The sequence below is a fragment of the Acartia tonsa genome, chromosome 10 (genome assembly GCF_053477335.1).
Source record: "Acartia tonsa isolate MP-2025a chromosome 10, ASM5347733v1, whole genome shotgun sequence".
Lineage (NCBI taxonomy): Eukaryota > Metazoa > Arthropoda > Copepoda > Calanoida > Acartiidae > Acartia > Acartia tonsa.
In genome coordinates this window covers 36,492,350-36,518,559 of record NC_137269.1, presented here as the reverse complement: position 1 = coordinate 36,518,559, position 26,210 = coordinate 36,492,350, and the positions used below count along the sequence as shown (strand labels likewise).

Sequence of the window (26,210 nt, the reverse complement as noted above, 5' to 3'; positions counted from 1 at the left end):
TAAATTGATGTACATCCCCAATATTGATACATAAAGTTACCGATTCTGTAGCGTAAAATTAGTGGTTAAAACGCTCAACTTAATATACCAACCAATCAAAATTCAATAAAGTCTCCAAAATTGTCAAGGCGACGAAAAAGAAAACTTTATTATAAGATTTAGGTGACTAGTGTAATAAACAGCCCATTGTCCCATCTCTCTTTCTCTCTCTGGTAATTAACGTATAATGACATGTCGCTAATATGTCAGCTACGGCCACTTTTCTATATCATCATATAGACATAAAACAATTATTCTTATTGTCCTAACTGTGTATGGTAATGAGTAGCGCCTGTTTTTGACCAATGCATTCCATCTATTCAGACTATCATGCCGCCATCTTGACATAGCAGTAGTATTATTCATTCCTAACGTCTGTAGTTATGACGCGTTGTTATGCCGGCATTAGAAAGCCACGTTAGCGGATTTATTTTTGCTGCGGTACTTTGTAAACCAACTTATTCTTGTGTAAATATTAATCCAATATTATCAGAAAAGGTATTAAAAAACATGAAACATGAAATGCGTATTGTGTATAAATAGATGTTAATAATAAATATTTATCCAAATATAGTTGCTCTTTAACAAAGTTATTTATATAAAATTTGTAAATTTATTTCTCGTATTTATTCGAATCCGGCCTAGATTCTAAAGGGATATTGCAACTTTTACTAATTCCTAATTAAGGTCGTCACTGTCGGACGCTCCCAAGTAGCTATCGCTCTAAACCAATAAGCATCGGCCTGTTTTGTATCAACCAATCACCTATTGGCGGATGAGAATATAATAAAACGCGACAATTAAAAAAATTGATCTTGTCTGCTTCTAAATGAAAATAGGAATTAATAGGAAAAGGTGTTCGATCACATCAACTTAATTATCAAATCTGCCAATAGTTTTGCATTAAAAAAATACCATATATAAAAACAAAACAAAAATAGAGTGATTATTTTTGGAAAGTAGGTAGCTACAAATTATTCATTTGGTAGTTTATAAATGAAATGTTGTATTTTGAATTTTAAAACTTTATACGGAATTGATTGAAACTCCTCAGGACTATTATCTAAAATACAAAGTAGAACGATGTCTGTCTGTCCGTCTGTCCGTCTGACCGTCTGTCCGTCCGTCTGTCTGTCTGTCCCTTAAGATCTCGGTAACCACTGAACCGATCGGATTCTACTCTTCAGGGTATCTACCTATTGGTCCTGTGGTGGTTTTAAGCTATTTTCTCGGGGGGTGGGACACCCCCAACCCCCCCAAAAACCAAAAAATCCCCCCCCATTTTTTTTTTTTTTTTTTTTTTTTTTTTTTGAAGGAGATTTCCATGGTCCTTTATGGTCTCTCGCAATAATTTTTTTTTATCACCTCTTGGGCAAAGCCCCTAGAGGCTAGGGGCGAAGCCGCTAGTATGTTAAAAAGTACAAAAATATTATTCATGGAACAAGAAAAATTGATAGAATGTTACCCAAGTGCTAATTTACTTGTACTAAATTTATTTATTTATTTAGAATTTCAATAAGCAATGATAAAATAATATTTTCAAATAAAATTTTTACTCTTTAATGAAAATACAAACAAAATTTGTCTGAGGCAAACCTAATGATAGCTTTCGGAAAAATTCAAATTACTAGAGTAAAAGATAAAAAATTTTGGGAGACAAAAAAAACATCATAACGTGATTTTAAAAAAGCCATTAATATATAGGTTTATAAAAAGTTATAATTTTACTTTAGCCTAGCTACCTGAATTTTATTCTATTCTTTATCACACACACACAGCTATTTCATTAGTGTTGATAACGAACTAATGCACCTTCCCATAACTGTTTTTTTAGGCCTAGGCTTGATATAGGCCTGAAATAATATTTTCCTACGTTTTCCATCCCTTATCCCTGATTGGTTGGCTTCACAACTTTGGGGATTGGTTGGTGCAATTAAGTTGAGTGTTCAAACGTTTCAACCACTAGTCTTAATCCACAGAAGAGGTTTATTTTCTGTAACATTATAAGGGATGATTAAATCAATTTATCGTCAATGGTCTTATCCCTTTAGGTCCCCGAGGAAAGTATGTAGGAAAATGAGAAATAGTTTTTCTCGAATTCATTCAAATCCGGTGGATAGGAACCGGTTCTCATCCATACGAAAAAACTATGTCTAGCATCGTATTATATCCAGCTTTCTACGAATATAAAAATGTACAATTATAAGATTAAAACCAGTTAGTTTTAGCCCCAAGGTGCCGAAGATAAAGGCCAATCGGGATTAAATAAATTTGAATACAGAACTTAGCTTTATTAATAGAGATTTGAAGTATATTTATCTTCAGTAGTAAAAAAATATTTCCCTGCTTATTATTACTTTCCCTTTTTATCTATAATCCAAAGTAGCTTGATGTCTTTCCGTCCGTCCGTCTGAAGCTTAAGATCTCGGTAACCACTTAACTGATTTGATTCTACTCTTTAGGGAATATATCTACAGGTCCTGTGGTGGTTTTACGCTATTTTCTAGGGGAGTGGGACACCCCCAACCCCCCAAAAACAAAAACTCCCCCCCCATTTTTTTTTTTTTTTGTAGGGGATTTACTTGGTCCTTTTACGTATTTCGCCCAAATTTTTTTTTATCACCTCTTGGGGCAAAGCCCTTAGAGGCTAGGGGCGAAGCCGCTATTATATGTATAATTATGAAGTAATGGCTATATTATTATTTGGATCTTACACCAGATTTTCATGTTCCCTAATAAAGTGAAACCCGCAGCGGGCTAAAATAACGAACCCCTCATCAACCCCCTTTACCACATCCCCACCACTCCAACTGGATGAATGAACTGACCAATAACTGAGTTCCATTTTAGCAACATAAATTGACATGAATTTCCCCCTATCGTAATATCCACATAAATTCAAAATCCATTTATATAACATCTTTTACAATATATGTGGCTTTAGTTTTTATGTTTACTCAGTAAAAAATGTGTTTTATTCGTGCTTTATTAAAGACTAATATATATATATACATTTTAGCAAAATTTGAAAGTGGAATTTATGACTCACTTTGTCAGTCTGTCTGTTCATAAATATTTTGTAAAGAATACTTTTGCCAATAGCATTTATATTATAATTCACTTTGTCCATAAGTCCATAGGATACATTCTTTTTAGTGCATTAACTTAATTATCTCGGCTGTTGTAGTAGATAGTCCTTTTGCCTTTACTTTATATAGATAATTTTTGACTCCATGTTTTTGTTGTCATCATAAACAATAGACATAATATGAGGGGTTTCGGTTATCCGCCCTCAAAAAAAGTCCACCTACTAAACTAGCAGTTTCAAATTGAGCTACATTTGTCTCTGTTTTAATTTGGTTCAAGGATATATATCTACGTTGCCACTTCTGGTGACAGGTATAATATATTTCGAAAAAGAACAAAATACATGATTATACTTATATTAAAGTATAGTTGTGTGTAGCTAAGGATCTCGATAACCACTGAACCGATATGTTCTCATTTAGAAAGCGTCTTATAGGTTTATAGCTATTTTCGGGGAGGATACAACCACCCTCCCAAGGAAAATCACCCCTATAAAAAGATATTTTTACGTTTTCTTTTTAAAGCTAAAATTGAAACTCCCTACCCTCGAGTTAAAGGGGGTATACCAAAAATCAGAACAATCGGATAATTATATCACATAAAATGGAAGTTTAAAATGGACGTACGGACTACTACAGCAATCACCATGCAAAGTTTAAAATCGATAGGACAATTCTAACATGCCTAAATTAAAGAAAAAAGCTATCCGTCTCGGACGGATGGACTGATCCTAATTATAGAAAAGCTTCGCTTTTAAAAAAGAAGATAAAAGAGTTCAGAAATACCCTACCCCCGAATTCTTCTCCCTTCTTTATAAAATTAAAATTAAAGTGGAGAGTCGAATTAACCCCTCCCTTTATCCCTCAAGTGCTCCTAGAGGCCTCTATGGGCGTAGCCTTTAGTATAGATACAAGCGTCATCTACGCATCTATAACTGTTAACAGTCTTGATTTTGTAAAAGCTTCAAGTAGTTATTTATCACATCGTATTACATATTTTAGACAGAATTCCGCGGAAAATAAAAAGAAAATTATATAAGATTTAAACCAGTTTTAACCCAAAGATCCATGGAATTAATTTTTTGATTTTTATTTTGATATTAGTGGAAAATTGGCTGTAATACGACGTTATTCAGGATTTTTCAGTATAACTGAAAACCGGTTCTAATCCATCGGATTTCGAAGCCATACTGAAATGACTATTTATTTTACATGCTTCTTTGAGTAAACATTGTTTTTATTAATGACTGCAAATATTGACCTGTAAAGCCCCAATACAAACAAAAACAATTAGTTTTCGCCCGTTTCTAAGGATTGTTTTCTAGAGTTTTAGTAAACTATAACAGTAGTTTTTAAAAGCGGATCAGCAGTTAGCAAAAGGCCTGGAAATTGAAAGTGGGTTATATTTAAAACAGTACCCCCTTCCCAATCTCACATATAATTACGCATTAGTTCATTAAAAATCTATCTTCTAGGTACGTAACATCTCTATAAGTATCTGCTTGCTTCACTGACTTACTAAAAAAATATTGTATATCGCTATTAGAGTATATTTGTCAAATATATACATTGTACATTAAGATATATAAGTTGGAAGGAATTTTTATGTTAGGGAGAGATTTGAAATCTGCATCCAATTATCAGGTTTTCTTTATAAAATTCGTTTTTTGTATAATTCTTTAACTAAAAGCGGAAATACAATTTAAGTTAATGTACGACACTTAAGCTTCTCCAATCAGAGCGCAGATAGTTTTCAATCCACCAATCACAGATGTCAAAATTAATTAACTTAAATTGTATTTCCGCTTTTAGATAAAGAATTATAGAAAAAACGAATTTTATAAAAAAAAATTTGATGCAGATTTCAAATCTCCCCCTAACATTAAAATTCCTTCCAACTTATATATCTTATTGTACAAATACAAATTCTATGATCGTTTGCGATCTTGTTTTTACCTAAAATCCGTCAAAAAAAGGGATAAAACTACTGTACTGTTATATCAAGTTGACTAAGATGTTTCAAGGAACTGCACTAAATATTATTGACCCGTGCGACTATTATTTAGGCGAGACTCAACAAAGGAATAATAATTTTTCTATAAAAATATCAAAAATAAAGTGTGTTCTTAAATATATACCATATTTACAGAATTTTTTTTTTATTCTTGCTCCGAAATCTATTTTGTATGCTTACTTAAATCGATTGCTAAACTAAGAAATCATATAACACGTATTGAATAATAGAAAGTTTTCCCGCCTGGGCAACCAAAACAGGATATAATTTTTTTTTTACTTCTTTTTGTAATATTAGCGGCTACGCCGCGCTCCTAGAGCATCTACACTATTAGTTGAAATTTTCTTTGGACGATTTTTCTTGGAAGGTTGGTTTTACCATCTCCAAAATTATTTATAAGCCTTTCCTGGACCTATTAAAAGTTTCACAGTAATAGAGAACCATATCGGTTTAGGGGTAAGCGAGATCCCTCGCTAAACACAAACATACATCCTTTTGCTTTTATGTATACATATAAGTTTTATTTTTGTTTTAATGAATTGTTATCCCTATCCCCTACACTGTGTGTATTATGCTGCTTTTAGTAGAAAGATTAATTATTGGGAAATAACAAGGATTATGTTTTCCATTTATGCGTGGCCTATATTTACACAATTAATTAAATTTATGCGCTGGTACCTAAAGTCTTTGAAAATTGCCAAAATAATAAAAGTTGCATGTGTTCTGGTACCCAAAGTTCAAGACTGTCAGAAATATGAATTTTAGATCCATTGTCCCCTCCCTGCCTCCCTGGCAATACACTTAAGTCAAGTTAGTAAACATATTAACAATTAAAATAGACAAATTCTTTTAAGATTTTATAATGACCTTAAAATGTTATTTTAATTGGTCTGTCCTTTTCAGGATTTTTAACTACAAACAGATATATTACAGTAGTATCCTTATGTAAAAGTAACAGGATTTTTATCTGTGTGAAGCTTACGATCTTGCTAACAGCTACACCGATATGGATCTTCTTTACAGTGAAGCTTCTCATTTTTACTTAAAATAAATTTTACTTGTAGGGTCACCTTAAAGCCTCTAGGGGCGTAGCCTCTAGTCAAATATAAAGTAGAATGGTTTTATTTTAAGGATTTACAAACCACTGAATCGAATGAGTTCTCCATTTTAGAGAAGCTCAAAAAAGTACAGATACAATCATTTCAAATATAACGTAGTAAGGGCAAATATTTTAAAATAAGTTTCTTTACAAGCTAATTTTTTTCAGAAAATTATTTTTGATTTGAAAACTTCAGAGTGTCCTTTATCAATAATATTTACAACTCTACCATGAAGATTGAAGCTCTTTCAACACCCTGATATCAAGATTCGAAGAAATTAGCTTTAGAAGATAACTCTAGTAATATTAAAATGATGTAATCCACTTTTACAAAAGTTTGAATGCAATCTTCCTTATTTAAAGATGTTTTTAATACATGATATTTTTTTCCAAAATCGATGAAAGTTTAATTACCCCCCCCCCCTCAAATTACCATATTATAGTCGATTTTATTTGTGTATAACTAAAGATAGCTTCGGATTGTTACATTATTGAATATATTTATGTATAAAGATAGCTTCGGATTGTTATTTTTAAAAAATGATATTATAACATATAATCTATCTTGTTCTTAATTAATACCTATTGTTACTATTGCATTTGTTCTTATGCTTTTCAGACGCTATTTGTAAGGTATTTTTGGAAATTAATATTGTATTTTCTTGTGATTTGTTGCTCTTTTCAATAATGTTTTTAAATTGTATGTGCTTCATTTATAAAATCTAAAAAATCAAATAAATAATTAATCTATAATTTTTTTCAGAATTATTTGGTCCCATTGAATTGATCTTTTTAGGGAAGATTCCGCTACATATTTTATTTATTTCTATGCATCAACTCTCCGCCTTCATAAACATAGCCCCTGAAGGCTAGGTGCAAAGTCTCCAGTATATTAAAAATGCAGGACAATAATAGAAATTAGTAATGTCTCATGAAAAAAGGAAAGCGGAACGAGTTCATAACAGACGGACAGACTGACAGACAGACACCTTATCTTTTCTTTCAGAAAATATAAGCATTTTTCTGTCACTTACATATTCCTGTAGCCCTGATATTAAGTAACAAAGTGAGGGAATTTAGAAAGAATTTGCCGCAACAAATGGACACAAATTTCAACCTTGGTAATTTGAGCCTTTTTTAGCAGCGAGGCTGTCCTACATTTTGGGCAAGTTCGTCTGTTCATTTGTAAAAGACATCAATTTGAGCACATTATTGTCAAATTCGGTTTAAAGATGCATTTTAATTCCTGTAATGATATGGTATTGCCTGAAAAGCGAAGCAGCACTATGATTATTGCCAGCAAGTCTGTACGTCCATTTTTAACATGCTTATTTTTTAGCCTTTGATCATTATCAGTTATTACTCTTAAGTTTTGTAAAAACAATTTTAGAAGCGAATCATCTCTGTAATCAAGTCTTCACATGTAAGTAAGTCTATATAAAGCATTCTTTATTAAGAAATTAAATTTTTACTTCTTATCAATAAAGCCAAGTCAGTATTTATTTGTTTCTCTATCTAATCTACTGGGCTTTATGGATTTTATCATCCTTTTTTAGTCTTTTCTATTCAAAAGTAGTTTTAGAAAGTTCACTTCTATATATACTCAAACTTTTAGCTATCCACTCTACTATAAAAATAATCTATTTGGTAATATACTTTTTATTAAATAAAACTAAGTATTTGTTTAAAAGTGCCCTCTTCCATCTAACTTATTTGTTGATATATTTAACTAATTGCTACGCCCCTAGCCTCTAGAGGAGGGGGAGTTCATAATAATAGCATAAAACCACCCAGGACATTTGTAAAGGTTTACTGAATAAGCAATTTGCGAGTTCTTTAGCTTCAGACAACAAAAAATTTAATATTTCATATTGTTAAATATTTATTTATGAACTAGCCTTCATGTTTATATTTAGCTCTTTTTTCTACCTATCTATTTATCTATTAATCTATCTATTAATTTTACTATCTATCAATCTATCTAACTATCTATCTATCAATCCTACTATCTATCTGTTGATGTCCTTAACTTTTACCCTTGGTAATTTGATTCTTTTTCTAACTAGACAAACTTTTTGTTGGCCCATAAGGAAATTTTTGAAGCGCATTATACCCTGGATTTCTGTTATAGAATTTTTATAACCTAAGAAAAAAGGGTCAAGTAGCTTGTGTTAACATGTTAACCTATCATAATTGTCTCAACGATTTTTTTTACATTTTCTCCAGCCCCATAGAGCTCTTTTAACTCTTACTTAACCACATAAGAAGTTTTGGGTATTATCCCTTTCGTGGCAACGCTCCTTATCGGGCGATTCTTCGTTTTTTTTTCACAGAAGCTATTCTCCTATTTCTAGACCCTGCGGGTGGGCTCTAATCCTGCGGGACTAATTGCCTAACCCTGTGGGGCAATCCCCTAACTCAATATAACCTAACCTAACCTAAAATAACCTATCCAAAGCCATTTTGAAAATACGACGAATCGCTCCTTAACCCATTTATGACAATAGGGTAAAAAACGACGCACAAATTCAAACCTATACTAAGGAAGCTGTGTTTAAAATTTCATCCGATTCTGACAACAGGGGGGAGCTTCAGTACTAATGGGTTAGGGTCCGTTGCCACGAAAGGGACTATTTCCGAAGTTTTCTGTCCTATTCATATTTTTAACCCAATTTATATGAGTGAAAATTCTCAAAACCAGGAAGACAACATTAATAAATCTAATCTCAAAAATGAGATGGTAAGACAAATAAACATCAACACTTGGATAGGACATACTTTTGATTATAGAGATGCATTGCTTATAATATTAATTCCTGGCTTTATAGAAATCCTTATTAAAAAATCAGAGGAATAGGATAATTATACCATACAAAAACTGTTAACAAAAAAGAAATCATCATTTTTAAAATAATGGACGTAAGGACATTCTATTAAAGTTTATAAAGTTGCTACGCTTTCTAAATTGTACCTAACTATGTGCAAATCATCATGCTTAGTTTCAAATCGATAGGACAATTCTAACATGCCGTAATTGAAAACAAGATCTATCCATTACGGACGTACGGGCAGACCTCAAACATAGAAAAGCTTTGCTTTTATAGATTGCCGAAAATGTTCTTATAGAATTGTTTTGAAAGATTTTTAAAAAGATTTACAGGCAAAAGTTTCCTTTTAAGTTTATACATTTTTCTTTAAAAATCCTGGATTAATAAAAATAAAAATTTTCAGTTTTCCTGAATGTTACACTCTGTGAATGCATCCAGTATAGCTTCGAAACCGATTTAAATCCGGTGGATTAGAACCGGTTCTCATTTTTCTACTAATATAAAATGTACATTCATAAGATTAAAACCATTTTTAAGCCCAGTTATGCCGCGGAAAGCTGTTTATAATACGATGCAATTAATAACTATTCTATTTTAATTTATTTTTATCCAATTGATTTTCTTTTTATTGTTTAACTGCTTGTTTTATGCTAGGCGAAGGTAGGCAGGAAAAAAGTTGGTACTTGCTTACATGTGGTAGACTGGAGCACCGAAACCCCCCCCCCCCCCGCTTAGTTTTGACAAAAATCAAAAATAAGGGGGGGGGGGTAGTTTTTTAATGTCTGGAAAACGGCAAGGAGGAAAAAAGCACGGCAAGGCAAAGACTTCACCCCCCCCCCCCCCTTAATTTTGAAGAAAATCAAAAATAAGGGGGGGGGGGTAGTTTTTTCACTGTACAACACGCCAGAAAGTTAAGTGAGGTAAATCAAGTAAATCCAGTATGCCAGTATGGGGACTGTCCCCATGAAAACACTTCTGATATATTCTCCTTAAGACTACCTGTTCAGGGATACAGCAATTACTAAAATCAGTCAATAAATAAGGAAATTATGCTCCAAAACATGAATATCCCTGTTATAAGGTTTCCCCTCTGGTATACTGGATTTACTTGATTTACCTCACTCAACTTTCTGGCGTGTTGTACAGTGAAAAAACTACCCCCCCCCCCCCTTATTTTTGATTTTCTTCAAAATTAAGGGGGGGGTTAATTCTTTGCCTTGCCGTGCTTTTTTCCTCCTTGCCGTTTTCCAGACATTAAAAAACTACCCCCCCCCCCCCCCCTTATTTTTGATTTTTGTCAAAACTAAGCGGGGGGGGGGGGGGTTTTCGGTGCTCCGGTCTTCACATGTAAGCAAGCACCAAAAAGTTAACTGCAGGAGTTAGAAATATATTTTTTTTAGGGAGGGAAGGGAAATTGAACTGTAAATTATACTGGTACCCAGTGTTTTATAACCGCAAGAAGTAAATCTGTCTTGTTGGAAAAGTTCTGACACTAAAATTTTGTATTACCCATTCACGAATGTTTAAAAAACTATGAGTATAAGAATAATTTACAGTCCTCTGGCACTTCCCTTCCTTGCTTTTAAACAAGGATGACAACATCCATAAAAGCGAAGCTCTGAAACGGTAGGACAAACGAACATTAACACTTGTAGAGTGCCAAAACTGAAAAATCAGAACTTAAATGTATAAATGTCGAATCAAAATTGTAAGTAAATTTGTTGAAAAACTGCTTAAAAACAGGATAATGTTTAAGGACATACTTACGTTTTTAGGACTTGATTGTAGAGATGCTTTGCTTATAACATTGTACTTTGTTGTCCCAGGAATCAGTATTCCGAAAAATCAGATCAATCGGATAATTTTATCTGATAAAAATATGTTGTTAAAAATGTTAAAAATCAACATGTATAAACTGGACGTACGGACATTCTGGTAACGATTATAGAGTTGCTACGCTTTCTAAATCGTACCTAACTACTACAGGAATCCCCATGCAAAGTTTGAAATCGATAGGACAATTATGAATACCTAAATTAACGAAAAAAGCTATCCTTTCCAGACGTACATACGGACGGACCGACCCTAATTATAGAAAAGCTTTGCTTTTAGAAATTTGTACAATATCTAAAAATATATTGTTTAATATCCCTAGAGTTGATTCACCCTTTGTATATGTATAATGTATATTGATGTGTTTCTTTTAAGATTTTAATGTTTTTAACATTAACATAGCCAAAACATTTTTTCTAGAAGGTAGTTTAGGACAATATTTCAGCTTTTATCAGGGAGGGGGGGAGGGGGACAACGGGCTGTTTAAAACACTAGTCCTCAAAGTTTTATAATAACGTTTTCTTATTCGTTGGCTTAATAGTCTTGGGTACTTTAATTGAATTTTGATTGGTAAGGTCATTTGATTGAGTGTCCAAACGTTTTAACCACTTATTGTAATCTACAGAAGGGGTAATTTTTTGTATCATCTAAAGGAATTCACATCTATTTATCAGTCATTGTCTTATCCCTTTATATATCCATGAGCTTTTATACAATAAATACATGAGGGATAATTACGTCCAAACTTCCATGAGATACTTAAATCAAAGTATATGATATTAGGTTAATTAACATCCAACAGAAAACCAACCATTTGATTGCACAAACTTTGTCTCTATAATTATAAATATAATGTTTCCGAAAATATCATAATTCAAACTTGTGCAAGGGCATTTAAATGCAGATGTAGTTTTGTTTATAAAAACAAGGATAGATTCTTTCATAACAGTTTTATGGCGTCAAAAAATCATTATTTTAACATTTCTTTCAAGCAGCAAAATCATACATTAAAATTGGCGACTAAACAGTATTGAACGTTACAAACTCTACTAATCTACGGAAGAGTAATTTTATGTATTAGCATTTGGGACCGGATGTACATTAATTCATCGGCCACTGTCTTATCCCTGTGGATCCCTAGTATAATACAGGGATCTAAAGGGATAAGACAATGGTCGACATATTGATGTACATTCCCAATGATATTACACGAATTTACCCATTTCTATAGATTAAAATTGGTAGATGAAACATTTGAACACTTAACTTAATGAACTAACCAATCAAATTTCACCTCAAAAGTCCTCAAATTTCTAAATCTAACAAATAAGAAAACGTTGTTATAAAACTTCGAAGACTTGTGTAATAAACAGCCCATTGTCCCCTTCTCTTTTGATCATTTATCAACAAAGCCTTAACAAAATATTAGGATTGGAAGGTCCGTAACTGATAGCTCTGATCGTTATTTAGGCATGTGAGAATCTTCCTATTAAGTCCGGACCTTGCAATGCACAAGGATTCAGGCTTATCTTAGAATGGCGGTTTCCATCAAGTATCCCAGACAGGAAAAGAAACACCGCCCCCTATTTGTCTTCTAAAAATAAATTGAAATAAGAACGGGGGGGGAGTGTTTTTTGTTTTTCGTTTGTTTGAATACCTTATGCTTAGTTATGTTAGGTTAAATTGAGTACAGGTTAGCCGCAGGGTTTAGGCATGAAGAAAAAACTCCCCCCCCCCCCAAACCTTATTTCAAAATTTATTTTTAAAATAAAAATAGGAGCGATTTGTGCTCGCTATGTACCTTGAGAGAAAGCGACGTTAACTATAATACAAAGTAGAATGATGTCTCTCCGTCTGTCCATCTGTCTGTCTGTCTGTCTGTCCGTCTGTCCGTCTGTCTGTCCATCTGTCTGTCTGTCCGTCCGTCCCTTAACATCTCGGTACTCACTGAACCGATCGGATTCTACTCTTTAGGGAATATACCTACTGGTCTTTTGGTGGTTTTAGGCCATTTTCTTGGGGGATGGGACACCCATAACCCTCCTAAAAACAAAAGAATACCCCCCCCCATTTTTTTCTTTTTTTCCCAAGAAAATTTCAAATTTGATAATGGGGCAGCTCAAATTTTTTTTATTTTTTTTTTATTAATTACCTCTCGGGGCAAAGCCCCTAGAGGCTAGGGGCGAAGCCCTAGTTGTATTATATAGAAAGCGTTGCAAATGTTATTATTGTAAGAAAACTTTATTATTAAAAAAAAAACAAATATAAAAATACCATTTATTATACGAATGTATACAACAATATTACATAAATATATAGAATTATTTTTATTTTTCAGTTTATCACAAATGTATATTTTTAACTATTTACAAAACAAATTACACAAAATAGATTTTTTGGCTTTTTAGATTGTTTTTTGATTGTGTTAGTACTTTTTATTGACAAGAATGCTTACGTAAAAAACGGAAACCGGTTTTGATTCAGCGGAAATGTATAGCATAAGTAGCTTCCCGAGTACGAAAGGAAAAGTACTTTTAGCTAGAATACAAATAATAGAAAAAAAATAGTTACCAAATCACATTTTAAAATTATTTAATTATTTTGATCACAGTTTAAAGTTTTAAAACATAAATAATTGAAGCTTTATCTACATTGAGGATTGGCGATGAAAGTTCTTTTTAACATTTAAAATATCTTGATTATTACTAGGGTGATTAGGTATAATGCTATTCACATTATAATCTCTGCAACTAAGTCTTAAAATATAAAAAAAGAATCTTTTACTATTTAAGATTTAGAGAATTTTAATCAACTTTTTTAGCAGTGACCCCCCCCCCCAAAAAAAAAAAAAAAAAATACCTTCGACAGGACCCCCAAAATGTTACAAAAAGTAAATTAGACTACCCCTCCCCGAAAACACTTGAAACCTCCAATTTACCCCCCCCCCCCAAAAAAAAAAAAGATTGGACGCCATTGTTTAAAGCGTTTCACTTTTATGGATGTTAACATCCTTCATAAAGTTCTATTCATTTATCTATAAATATCTAAATTTAGATAAATAAGAAAAAAAATGGCGTGCACAGCGATTCATAAGGGAAGTCTTGAGGGGATAAAAATCTGGGAAATGCAGGCCTTTTAAATTTAAATTTTAAGGGAGGTGTTGACACCCCTTCTGAACGCCTATGACAAAGATAGAACTACAGAGGTATAAATAACAGGTACAATGATTTTTAATAAATACATTACATTTTTTTATAATTAAGAAAGTTAACAACTGATTATTATAAGAATAGCGTTAATTAGCAGCGAAGCAGATGAGAAAAGCGGTGAAACATATGTTTTTGTAGCGAGGATTCTTTAGAACTAAAATATGTCTGTTCGTTTGAACGTAAGATTAAAAATATGGCATCATTTTAGTATTAAATATTTTACTGTTTCTTAAATTCTACTTTATGTTCTTTATTCTTTTAACTTTTCTTTAAGCGTTTTTCCAATGCTTCGCTATTTAAAGAATTAATTGTTGTTGGTTTTTTTAAAGATTAGTATAACTTACTTATTTTACTTGACTTTTGCAAGCAATAAAATTTAGGACATACAGACATTTAGAAAAATATAGTAGCTATGCTGTAACCAAGGACATACAAGCTTCTTTTTTATTTTTGTTTGGGAAGGGGGGGGGGGATCTTTCTTTCAAATTTTTAAATTTTATAAGAATGAAGTGCCAGAAAAAATCTTTGAGGGGGAGAGGGGGGGGGGTTACTCCCTGCTTAGACGTCCTTGGCTGTAACAACAATTAATCAACGAAATTAAAACAACATAACATGAATACATATATAATTAATTATAATTTTCTTTCTTTTAATTATACAACATAAATATTATTACTATGTCATCGAGAAGGATAATTTTATTTAAATATATATCAAATGAAATAGATTTCTAGAATATAAAGTTTTTTTTTATAAATGATATACTATACAATACAATTGTTAGTTTTTTTATTGTAATTTTTTGGCGTTTTATCATATTAAATCTTTCTATATATGTCAATGTTTATGAAAATATATCCAGAGCTGAGGTGGATTCTTAAAATAATTTGCCCCACTAATCGCTTAGTGGGGCAAAATTATTTTCGTGAAAAATCCACCAAAATCACATTAAAAATCTACAAAAAAATAAACAAAATCATAGAAGGGTTATGAAAATAAGATTTTATTTAATTTTTGTAGATTTTTTATGTGATTTTGGAGGATTTTTTACGTAAACAATTTTGCCCCACTAAGCGATTAGTGGGGCAAATTTTTTTAAGAATCCACCCCTGGATCTTTAAATCCTTTTAGTGGTGAGCCAGATCGGGGTGAGCCGAGGGGCTCACCACTAAAATGATTTAAAGATCCAGCTTAGATGAAAATATAAATGTTTTGTTTATGTCAAACACAGAATACTTTTTTTTGTGATAATAATGAAATTATAAAAGTTTAATGAAATTTAGTACTACCTCTTTTGAGAACTTAATTGGTTTAAAATTTATTTTTGGCTGATCTGAGACCACTCTTTCTTTGTTCTTTGTTCTGCTTTTAGACCATAGTGTCTTTTATATCACATATTAAAAGATTTTCTTCTAACCGTTTTGGGTAAAATAGATCGCTATTTTTTATATTATTTGTATATTATAAGCTTATAATAATATACTCGAATCTATTGTTGTAAAGTTCTTTGAAATTACATAAATAAATGATTATAGACCACTGTGAACATTTTTATTTAACAAATGTGGTTTTATACTATGGTGTCTTCTATTATAAAATAGTTTAGCATTTTTTTATATGTTACAAGATAGTCAATGCTATAGCTTTTATATAAATTTAGACCACAGTGAACTTTTTGTTTCTAAGTTCTGATTTTAGACCATAGTGTCTTCTATTTCACAATATATTCTGACAGTTTTGACTCTGGCGTGATGGATCTGAGGTTTCTAAATAAATTATCATATTATTAATAATAATGTTTTTTTTCAGGACTCGACAGCCTCACGTCAGCAACATGTAAGATTCGGGAAAATCAAAATCAATTATCAGAATAGTCCATGATTCTAATATGACGTCATTCAGGATATTTCGGCCAAACTTTTTTTTTTGATTTATCCCCCTTTTTATAGGCACAATATAGAGCTTCGACCAAATGGCTTTAACAAAAAGTTGTCATAACTGACACATTGCCGAAATATTGACAGTCTGATGACATATAATGTTGTCATAATAACGACACAATTGTTGACAGGGGAGGAGAGCTCAATCAGGGAAGTGGCTAGGAAAGTTTCATGTGTGACGTCATAAAAATTCGTCTATTATCCATCTCTTTTAGGGACCTTTCTTTTCCCACTACTCTCATCCTTTTATACATATTTTTATGACGTCACTCATGACACATGATCCGTTAGCGAGATCTTAGGGACAGACAGACCGATATCCTACTTTCATATAATTACTTATTTTTTAGGCTAGGTTAAAATTTTCTTACCTCTCTTTCAGTTAAACAGATACTTGGGGTTGGGAGGTAGGTTACACTGTGACACTCAGTAAATTTGGCTCTGAAAATAAAAAAAAATATTAGTTTTAATTTCTATATTATTTACTAACTATCAGGTATATATAGGGATAAGATAAATTGATATACATCCCCAATGATCCACAAAAAAATACCCCTTCTGTAGATTAAAATTATTGGTTAAAACGTTTGAACACTCAAGATAAGAAAGAAACCAATCAAAATTCATTATAGTCCCCAATAAGAAAACGGTATCATAAAATTTTGAGGACTAGTGTAAAAAATAGTCCATTGCCCCCTCTCTCTCTGACTAACTATAATTCATACATTAGTTGTAAGTCCATCTGTAGATTTCTACGCATAAGACATAAAATTAGGCTTTTTGTTAGAATCGTGTTATTTGGTTAAAACCCTGTCTTAAGATTTCTGTTAAGAAAAGGAATAATGGCTTCACAAGTTTCGGCTCTTAATCATTCTATAAATTTAACTAAAAGTTTTTTAATAAGCAACCTCTAACGTTTATTCAATGTCCTTAAAAGTTTTGTACAACACATTATTGTACACAATGTATCTTTGTGTTTTATACATTAATGCATTTGTTATTACTTCCCATGTTACACTTCTTCAGTTACATGCAAAAAAACAAAATATACCCCACCATACTTTCAAAGGTTTCGTGATTTTTTGTAGAATTGATTGTTAGAATAGCCTGGCCTGGCTAGAATCCCCTATCCCCTCCTATTACCCAATTCCTCCTATATTGGATTAACGAATTGACTAAATGAATGACAAGGGAAATAGCAACCTAAATGTACAAAAACTTTTCCCCTATCATAATATCCATGTATATTATTACATCCATTTGTACATAATAGCACAATTGTATTTTGTATTCAAGATTGCATTTTTGTTTTATATTCTATTTTCCTTACAAGGTAGGTGTTTCCTAATTACAACCAAACTTATGTACAATTATATTCTATCTTTTGCCGATTTGAAAAACATATAATTCAGACCAGCTTACGATTGTTTAGGGCTAAAAACATTTCAACTTTATATAAAAAAAATAGCTTTTTTTTTTTAAAAAGTGACTATGCCATTTGTATTTTGAAGATTTGTAAACAAAGGCTAGATAGGGGGCAGTATATAAATAGCCTAAAACCATCCCGAGAGCTGCATAACAATGGATAAGACAAAAAATTTTACAACTACTTTTAACTAGGATTTTATATTAGGATTACAAAAACATCTTTTTGTTAAACTATTTGTAAAAAAAAATTATTCGCTGGAAGAGAGAAGAAAAACTTTTTATTTCTTGATAAAGTTTTTCCAGTTTTAGTAACTATGTTAAAAAGTTTTTATCTCATTAATTAAATAGGCACTTTACTGAAGAATTGGGTGTTTTCACTCATACATATTATGAACCATTAAAATCCCCCACCCCCTAATTTCTAGCCTCTTAAAGGGGCTCTATTATACCCTGCGGGCGGAGATCTTCCAACAATAATATAATCTTGCATCAAAAATAATTTTCTTTCTAAATTTTATTTTGTGGGTAACTTTACAAAGTGTCTCAAAAATCAGTAATGTGACGTCATAAAAATTAGGTATTATCCATCTCTTTTTTAGGGGTTTTCTATCTCACTTATCCTCCTCTCATCTCCCTCATTTTTATGACGTCCCATGGCTAATTTTTAAGACACTTTGTAAAATTACATTTTGTGGCGCATTTGCGAAATGAAGGGAACTGCGAGGACTTAATGATTTACCAGAATAAGCGAATTTAATTATTAAAAATTCTCATATAGATAAGTTGCAAGGTTGTGTGATTTTTAAAAGAAATTACATTAAAATATTTGTACAAATTTTTCGGATCTACTGCAGTTCACGGTAAAATATTGCTAGCTGCCAAACGGCTCAACGTACAGATCATACCCGCACACCATTTTAAGTGGTATAAGAAGGCCTACAAATAATCTGGAATAGCCAAGATCTAATTGTGCACAGGGAAAACTTCACTGAAGAAAAACGCGTAAAATAGGTCTTTTTAGCGCATTTCTCTGCACTGCGAGATAGTTATGCTTTATTGATTTATGACTATTCCAGATTATTTGTAGGCCTTCTTATGCCGCTTAAAACAGTATGCGAGCATGATCTGTACGTTCAGCCGTTTGGCAGCTAGCAGCCTTTAAAATTCATAGATTTTTGGAAATATTGCTTACCAGCAATATTTTACCGTGAACTGCATTAGATTTAATTTTTCATTAAGAAAGCCCAGGGAAGGTGGTGTCATCCTCCTCAAAAATAATATACGTCTTTTTAGGCATATACATATATCTCTACCTTTCAATTTAGCCACCTATCTATATATCTATTTATCTATCTGTCTTTTTGAAAGCGAAGCTTTTCTATAATTAGGGTCGGTCCGTCCGACCGAGATATATAGCATTTAATTGTTAATTTAGGCATGTTAGAATTGTCCTATCGATTTCAAATTTTGCATGGTGATTCCTTTAGTAATTAGGTACGATTTAGAAAGCGTAGCAACTCTATAATCATTACCAAAATGTCCGTACGTACATTTTAAACATGTTGATTTTTAACAACAAATTTCTATGTGATCTAATCATCCGATTGATCTGATGTTTGGTATGTTGATTCCTAGGACAACAAAGTATAATGTTATAAGCGAAGCAACTCTATAATCAAGTCCTAAAAATGTAAGTATGTCTATAACATTATCCTGTAGCAGTTTTTCAACAAATCTACTTACAATTTTGCTTCGACTCTTATACATTTATATTCTGATTATTCAGTTCACTATAAAAGTGTTCATGTCCGTTTAATCTTCCGTTTCAGTGCTTCGCTTTTATGGATGTTGTCATCCTTGTTTATATATATCTAACTATTTAATATATGTCTAAAAATCTATCTATCTGACTATCTATAGGTTTTTATGTCTCTCTATCTATCTGCCTATCAATCTGTCTAACTATCGGTCTATCTATCTATTTTTCTCTCTGCACTGTCTATCCAGGTATCTACCTGCGGCCACCAGAACTAAGACATCTACTCGCTGACATTCTATTTTCTGTTTGTCTGTCTGTTGGCTGCTTGTGGCGACGTATCATTGACAACAAAGATTCTCTAAAAATAGAATAAGATATTTATTATCTTAAAAACTTCCGTTGGGCCTTTACTAAAATGCTCTTGTGGGCTTTATTACAGACGAGCTTAACACTAACTTAACCTAACCTTACATAAGTATACAAATGGAAGTCATACAATACAAATGACTAATGATAGGCCGGTTTACATTTTACTATTGGTAAATTATTGTGAATACTGGCCTATAATTTGTCATTTGTATTGTTTGACGTCATTTTTTTTTAGAAACTGTAAGCTAATTCAAAAAAATGTTTACCTAAACTTATTTCCCCACACCACGTAGATGAAGAAATTTGCTGAGGAATTTAGGGTGAGGGAAACGTGGGCCACCATGGAGATTATACTCACAAAGTCAGGTATACCTGTCCAACATTCTGGTGGGGATCTAGATAGATAGATAGGTAGATATATAGTGTGAGAGAGATGTGGGCCACCATGGAGATTATACTCACAAAGTCAGGTATACCTGTCCAACATTCTGGTGGAGATCTAGATAGATAGATAGATAGATAGATAGATAGATAGATAGATAGATAGATAGATAGATAGATAGATAGATAGATAGATAGATAGATAGATAGATAGATAGATAGATAGATAGATAGATAGATAGATAGATAGATAGATAGATAGATAGATAGATAGATAGATAAATAGATAGATAGATAGATAGATAGATAGATAGCTAGATAGATAGATAGATAGAAAGATAGATAGATAGATAGATAGATAGATAGATAGATAGATTGTTAAGGAAATAGATGGAAGCTGACAATTAATTACAATCTTCTATAATACAAAGTAGAACGATGTCTGTCTGTTTGTCTGTCTGTTTGTCTGTCTGTTTGTTTGTTTGTAGCGAAGGATCTCGCTAACCACTGAACCGATCGGGTTCTCCTTAACAGGGTAGATTCATATGTCCCTGGAAGGTTTATAACTATTTTGGGGGAGGGTACCACCACCCTCCCTAGAGAAATTAATTTTTTTTTAAATTTCTCAATTTTAGAAAGAGAGTTCAACGAAAAACAAACATCAAACGTAATTTTTTTTTACTTTTTCTTTTAACATTTAAAATAAGAAATTGAATTATTAAATTCGACTCTCTCCTCCTCAAGTGCCCCTAGAAGCCTCTAGGGGCGTAGCCGCTAGTAATATTAGATAGTAGAAGGCCTGTGTATATAATGAATTATAAAGACGCACTAGACACTAGACAGAGAGAAAGATTTATTAACCTAATAATATAAAATCATAATTCATTAGCTCAGACTACAAAAGATACATAAATAGGCAGACTGTACGTACATTACTTTAAAACTTTTTAAAAGCGAAGCTTTTCTATAATTAGGGTCGGTCCGTCCGTACGTCCGTCCGTCCGTCCGTCCGTACGTCCGTCCGAGATAGATAGCTTTTATTTGTTAATTTAGGCATGTTAGAATTGTCCTATTTTATTTATGTTTACTGGTAAATCTATACTCTTTTGCACAATTTGTGCGGCTCTAGCCTCTAGGGGAGGGCGAAGTGGGTCTAAAAATTGGCCTAATACCACCCAACGACATTTCTAAAGAACAATCAGTTTCTGAGATCTTTAGCTTCAGACAAAAAACCTTACTACTTATATCTCAGGATAAAATATCCAAATATTAAATCAATTATGAAGAAGTTTTTGAATTTAAGCTATTCTATAATTTACTTTGTCCGTCCGACCATCAGTCATTCCGTAACGTTATGGGAGATTTTCTCAGCTGCTATTAATAATAGAAAGCATACTTCTTTATGAATATTCCTTATACCAATCAGCATTCGATATGTAATTTACTTTGTCCGTCGGTCTTTCATATAAAATAAAAATATTAAAAATATATGAGAAAGTTTTCGTGATTTTATACGTCAAAAATTTTATTCACGATATTAACAAAACTCTTTTCGTCTCCTTTTCCGTATTCCCATTCATTATTTTTCATGCTTTGATATTTTTTTTATAAATCTGACTGATTATGAAATCTGTCTTTTGTATCTGTATCTATTGACTTTTTTAATCCTATAAATTAAGCCAAATCATTATGTTTTCCGTCAGTTAATAATATCATCCTATTATATCCATGATCAAATTAATACTGACACGTGTAGAATAGTTATTTATCGCATTGTATTATAAACAGCTTTAAGCGGATATAAGAAATGTACAATTATAAGATTAAAACCAGTTTTTTAGCCCCGAGATGCCGAATGCACGGGCTAAAAAACTGGCTTTAATCTTATGATTGTATATTTTTTTATTTGTAGAAAACTGGAAATGATACGATGCTATACATAACTTTTCAGTATAGCTTAGAACCGGTTTTAATCCACCGGATATTAATCGTTTTTGAAGCCATACTGGAAAAGATTTTCTGTACACTTAATATTCCTGCAATGGAATCTGTGCCTGTAAAAAATGACGTCATACTAGCCTACCAATGGTCAATATTAAAATGAATACTGGCCTGCAATTGAAAATTTAGTCAGTGTATTGGCCTATCATTGCCCATTTGTATTGTATGACGTCATCTTTTATAGGTCATTTAAAGAGCTCACTGCAATTTATTTTGGAGTGCGCTTTGGGATTATATATATTACTAGTTGCTTCGCCCCTAGCCTCTAGGAGAGGGCTTAGGAGATCAGGAAAATAGCCTAAAACTAACCCAAGACCTATAAATCTTCCCTGAAAAGTACATTTAATTTTGATTTGTATCCTCTGAGATTTTAAGCTTTAGACAAAATAAAAACCTTACTTTATATTATAGAATTAACCATATTTTTGCCCCAATGATTTTTTATTTTAAGAAGAATAAAATACCTGTTTCCCGTGGCACACTGGACGACCTCAAAAATGTCAGGTAGAAGCTTGAAACTTTGGCAGGTGATGAAGAATATTACAACTATAACCAGGATTGTCACCATGCGATTTTCCTTTACAAAAAAAATATTTTAAATAAAAATTTTAGAATTTTAGAAAAAATTTTTGGTCAACTTTTTGCAAAATAACAGTATTTATGATCAACGGATTTGTTTTTTGTTTGTATATAGATTATAGTAAAAAAATAGAAAGGTTAAATAACTGCGAGTATAAAAATTGAATTATATTACTTGATGGTTATTTTCCGCATAAATAAAAGTTTCACCTTTTCTGTTCTTTTATCTTTGGCTTGAACAGTTGTGGTGGAATTATTTGAATCTTTAGATAAGGAATTCATTCTCATCAATCTGCATGGGCTCTCATCCTAGAGTAAATAGATAGATACATGGGCTCTCATCCTAGAGTAATAGATAGATACATGGGCTCTCATCCTAGAGTAAATAGATAGATACATGGGCTCTCATCCTAGAGTAAATAGATAGATACATGGGCTCTCATCCTAGAGTAAATAGATAGATACATGGGCTCTCATCCTAGAGTAAATAGATAGATACATGGGCTCTCATCCTAGAGTAAATAGATAGATACATGGGCTCTCATCCTAGAGTAAATAGATAGATACATGGGCTCTCATCCTAGAGTAAATAGATAGATACATGGGCTCTCATCCTAGAGTAAATAGATAGATACATGGGCTATCATCCTAGAGTAATAGATAGATACATGGGCTCTCATCCTAGAGTAAATAGATAGATACATGGGCTCTCATCCTAGAGTAATAGATAGATACATGGGCTCTCACCCTAGAGTAATAGATAGATACATGGGCTTTCATCCTAGAGTAATAGATAGATACATGGGCTCTCATCCTAGAGTAATAGATAGATAAGTTTCTACAAGGTTTTATGTGGGGATTGGGAGGGTGCAATTCGGGGGATGATTCAAGTTTGGTAGGAGGGAGGGGGGGGGGCAGCTTATAGAGCCTATTAAAAAATGACGTCATACAATACCAATGACTAATGACTATTTATATAACTATAATCTGAGGGGGGGGGGGTTAATAATGCGCAAAGTGCATCAACGTTTTCTTTACTTCCCTCCCCAGACCCAAAACATGTGATTTAAAGGTTAGAGGTAATAACTTCCTTGACTAAGGGGACAAAATAGTCACGGGGAGGGAAGGGGGGGGTTATGAATCTAATATATTTTTCAAAAATATAGATGATGAATAATTTTGTTCAAGAGATCTTACCATAAAATAATATTTAATTAGTAGTTGATACTATTTTATTACATGGATAGACAAAAAGATAAATAATGAGATGGAATTCAGCAATTAATTAATCATGAAATAAAAATGCATTTATTGTAGGTTAGATTTCATCAAAGCGTTTGATTTACATAAGATAATGGTACAGTCTAAAGGGATAAGACAATGGACGATAAATTGATGAACTCCCAAAATTATGATATGCTCTAGATAAAATGTTTGATGGAAAACTTTGGACACTGCATGTTTATACGTAAAACCCCAAAACTTTGTTCAAAAACTTTGGGGAATAGTATAATTTACAGTCCAATGTCCTCTCCCTCCTTGCATAAATTTGAATTACCTTTCCAATGTTATTTCTAACCATACTGAACTGTGCTGTTGAACGACGGGTCCTAAAAAATTTTAATTTTTTTTATTTTTTGAATATTGAATCCTAAGACGATTGGTAATAACATACAAGGGAATCATCTCTATAAATAAGTCATAAAAGATGTCTGTCAACAATAAGATTAAGCACTGGTTTTAAATAAGAATGGGATATATGTAGATGTATAGTGTTATGTGTGACGTCATAAAATACGTCTAAAAGGGAGGGATGAGAGGAGAACTGGGGAAGGAAACCCCTTTAAAAGAGATGGATAATAGACTCATTTTTATGACGTCACACATGACACTTTAGGCTTTCTTAATGTACAAGTGAAATTTTCGTTCAGACTTCCAAATAAAATGCGTTGTTATAATATTATGTTCCTTTGTCTGAAAATATGGTTTGTTAGCTTCGCTTTCATGAATGTTTTAAAAATAGTTTTAATAAAGAAAAACTACCTGATAACTATGAAGGTGTTAAGCACAGCTATGAGTATGTAGGGCAAGACTTCCACTAAAACCAGTTTGGACCACAGGATATAAACTTTCAGGTACACAGGGTTCTAGATAGATGAATTATTAAAGATTGAGACAGATAGATAGATGGATTAGAAAAGAATAAGTCAGATAAACAAATAGACTAGTAAAGAATATGATAGATAGATTAACAGGTTAGTAAAAAAATAACAGATAAATTGATAGATTTGTAAAGAATATGACAGATAGATAGATAGATTTGTAAAGAATAAGATAAATAGATTAACAGATTAGTAAAGAATAAGACAGATAGATAGATAGATTAGTAAATAATAAGACAGAAAAATAGATAGATCAGTAAAGAATAAGACAGATAGATAAATTGATTTGTAAAAAAATAAGACAGATAGATAGATAGATTAGTAAAGAATAAGACAGATAGGTAGAGAGATTAGTAAAGAATAAGACAGATAAAAAGATAGATTAGTAAAGAATATGACAGATAGATAGACAGATTAGTAAAGAATAAGACAGATAGGTAGATAGATTAGTAAAGAATAAGACAGATAGATAGAGAGATTAGTAAAGAATAAGACAGATAGGTAGATAGATTAGTAAAGAATAGGACAAATAGATAGATTGATTAGTAAAGAATATGACAGATAGATAGACAGATTAGTAAAGAATAAGACAGATAGATAGATAGATTAGTAAAGAATAAGACAGATAGATAGACAGATTAGTAAAGAATAAGAAAGATAGATAGATTGATTAGTAAAGAATAAGACAGATAGATATATAGAATAGTAAAGAATAAGACATATAGATAGATAGATTAGTACAGAATAAGACAGATTGATAGATAGATTAGTAAAGAATAAGACAGATAGATATATAGAATAGTAAAGAATAAGACAGATAGGTAGATAGATTAGTAAAGAATAAGACAGATAGATAAACAGATTAGTAAAGAATAAGACAGATAGATAGATAGATTAGTAAAGAATAAGACAGATAGATAGACAGATTAGTAAAGAATAAGACAGACAGATATATAGAATAGTAAAGAATAAGACATATAGATAGATAGATTAGTACAGAATAAGACAGATTGATAGATAGATTAGTAAAGAATAAGACAGATAGGTAGATAGATTAGTAAAGAATAAGACAGATAGGTAGATAGAATAGTAAAGAATAAGACAGATAGGTAGATAGATCAGTAAAGAATAAGACAGATAGATAAACAGATTAGTAAAGAATAAGACAGATAGATAGATAGATTAGTAAAGAATAGGACAAATAGATAGAGAGATTAGTAAAGAATAGGACAAATAGATAGAGAGATATAGAAGAGACAATAATAAAATGAATGAAATATTTGATCCATACACAAAAGACAGAGAAATATATTAAATTCATTCCATGAAAAGAATTTCTATCACAATGAAAAGATTTTAAACTTTACAAAATATTAAACTCTCAAATCATATCCTTCTACTAATTTATATTTAATGCCAAAATTGTACTCAAAAGAAACTTCGGATCATGGAAAGAAAAATAAGTACCAGGTTTCGTCGTAAT

At 31.9% G+C, this 26,210-nt stretch overlaps 1 protein-coding gene across 1 annotated transcript in view; it reads right to left on the bottom strand.

Moving 5' to 3' along the window:
- Positions 1–15,659: 15,659 nt before the first annotated feature.
- Positions 15,660–26,210, bottom strand: part of LOC145329178 (FMRFamide receptor-like) — a 27,474-nt gene continuing 16,923 nt past the window's right edge. The window contains exons 10-17 of the mRNA XM_080173211.1: positions 24,609–24,712; positions 24,124–24,175; positions 22,776–22,874; positions 22,451–22,563; positions 19,871–19,999; positions 19,492–19,593; positions 16,420–16,489; positions 15,660–15,874 (exon numbers count right to left, since the gene is read on the bottom strand). Of these exons, the coding sequence (XP_080029337.1) occupies positions 15,803–15,874; positions 16,420–16,489; positions 19,492–19,593; positions 19,871–19,999; positions 22,451–22,563; positions 22,776–22,874; positions 24,124–24,175; positions 24,609–24,712 (741 nt within the window). The 3' untranslated portion in view covers positions 15,660–15,802. The remainder of the gene's footprint in view (positions 15,875–16,419; positions 16,490–19,491; positions 19,594–19,870; positions 20,000–22,450; positions 22,564–22,775; positions 22,875–24,123; positions 24,176–24,608; positions 24,713–26,210) is intronic.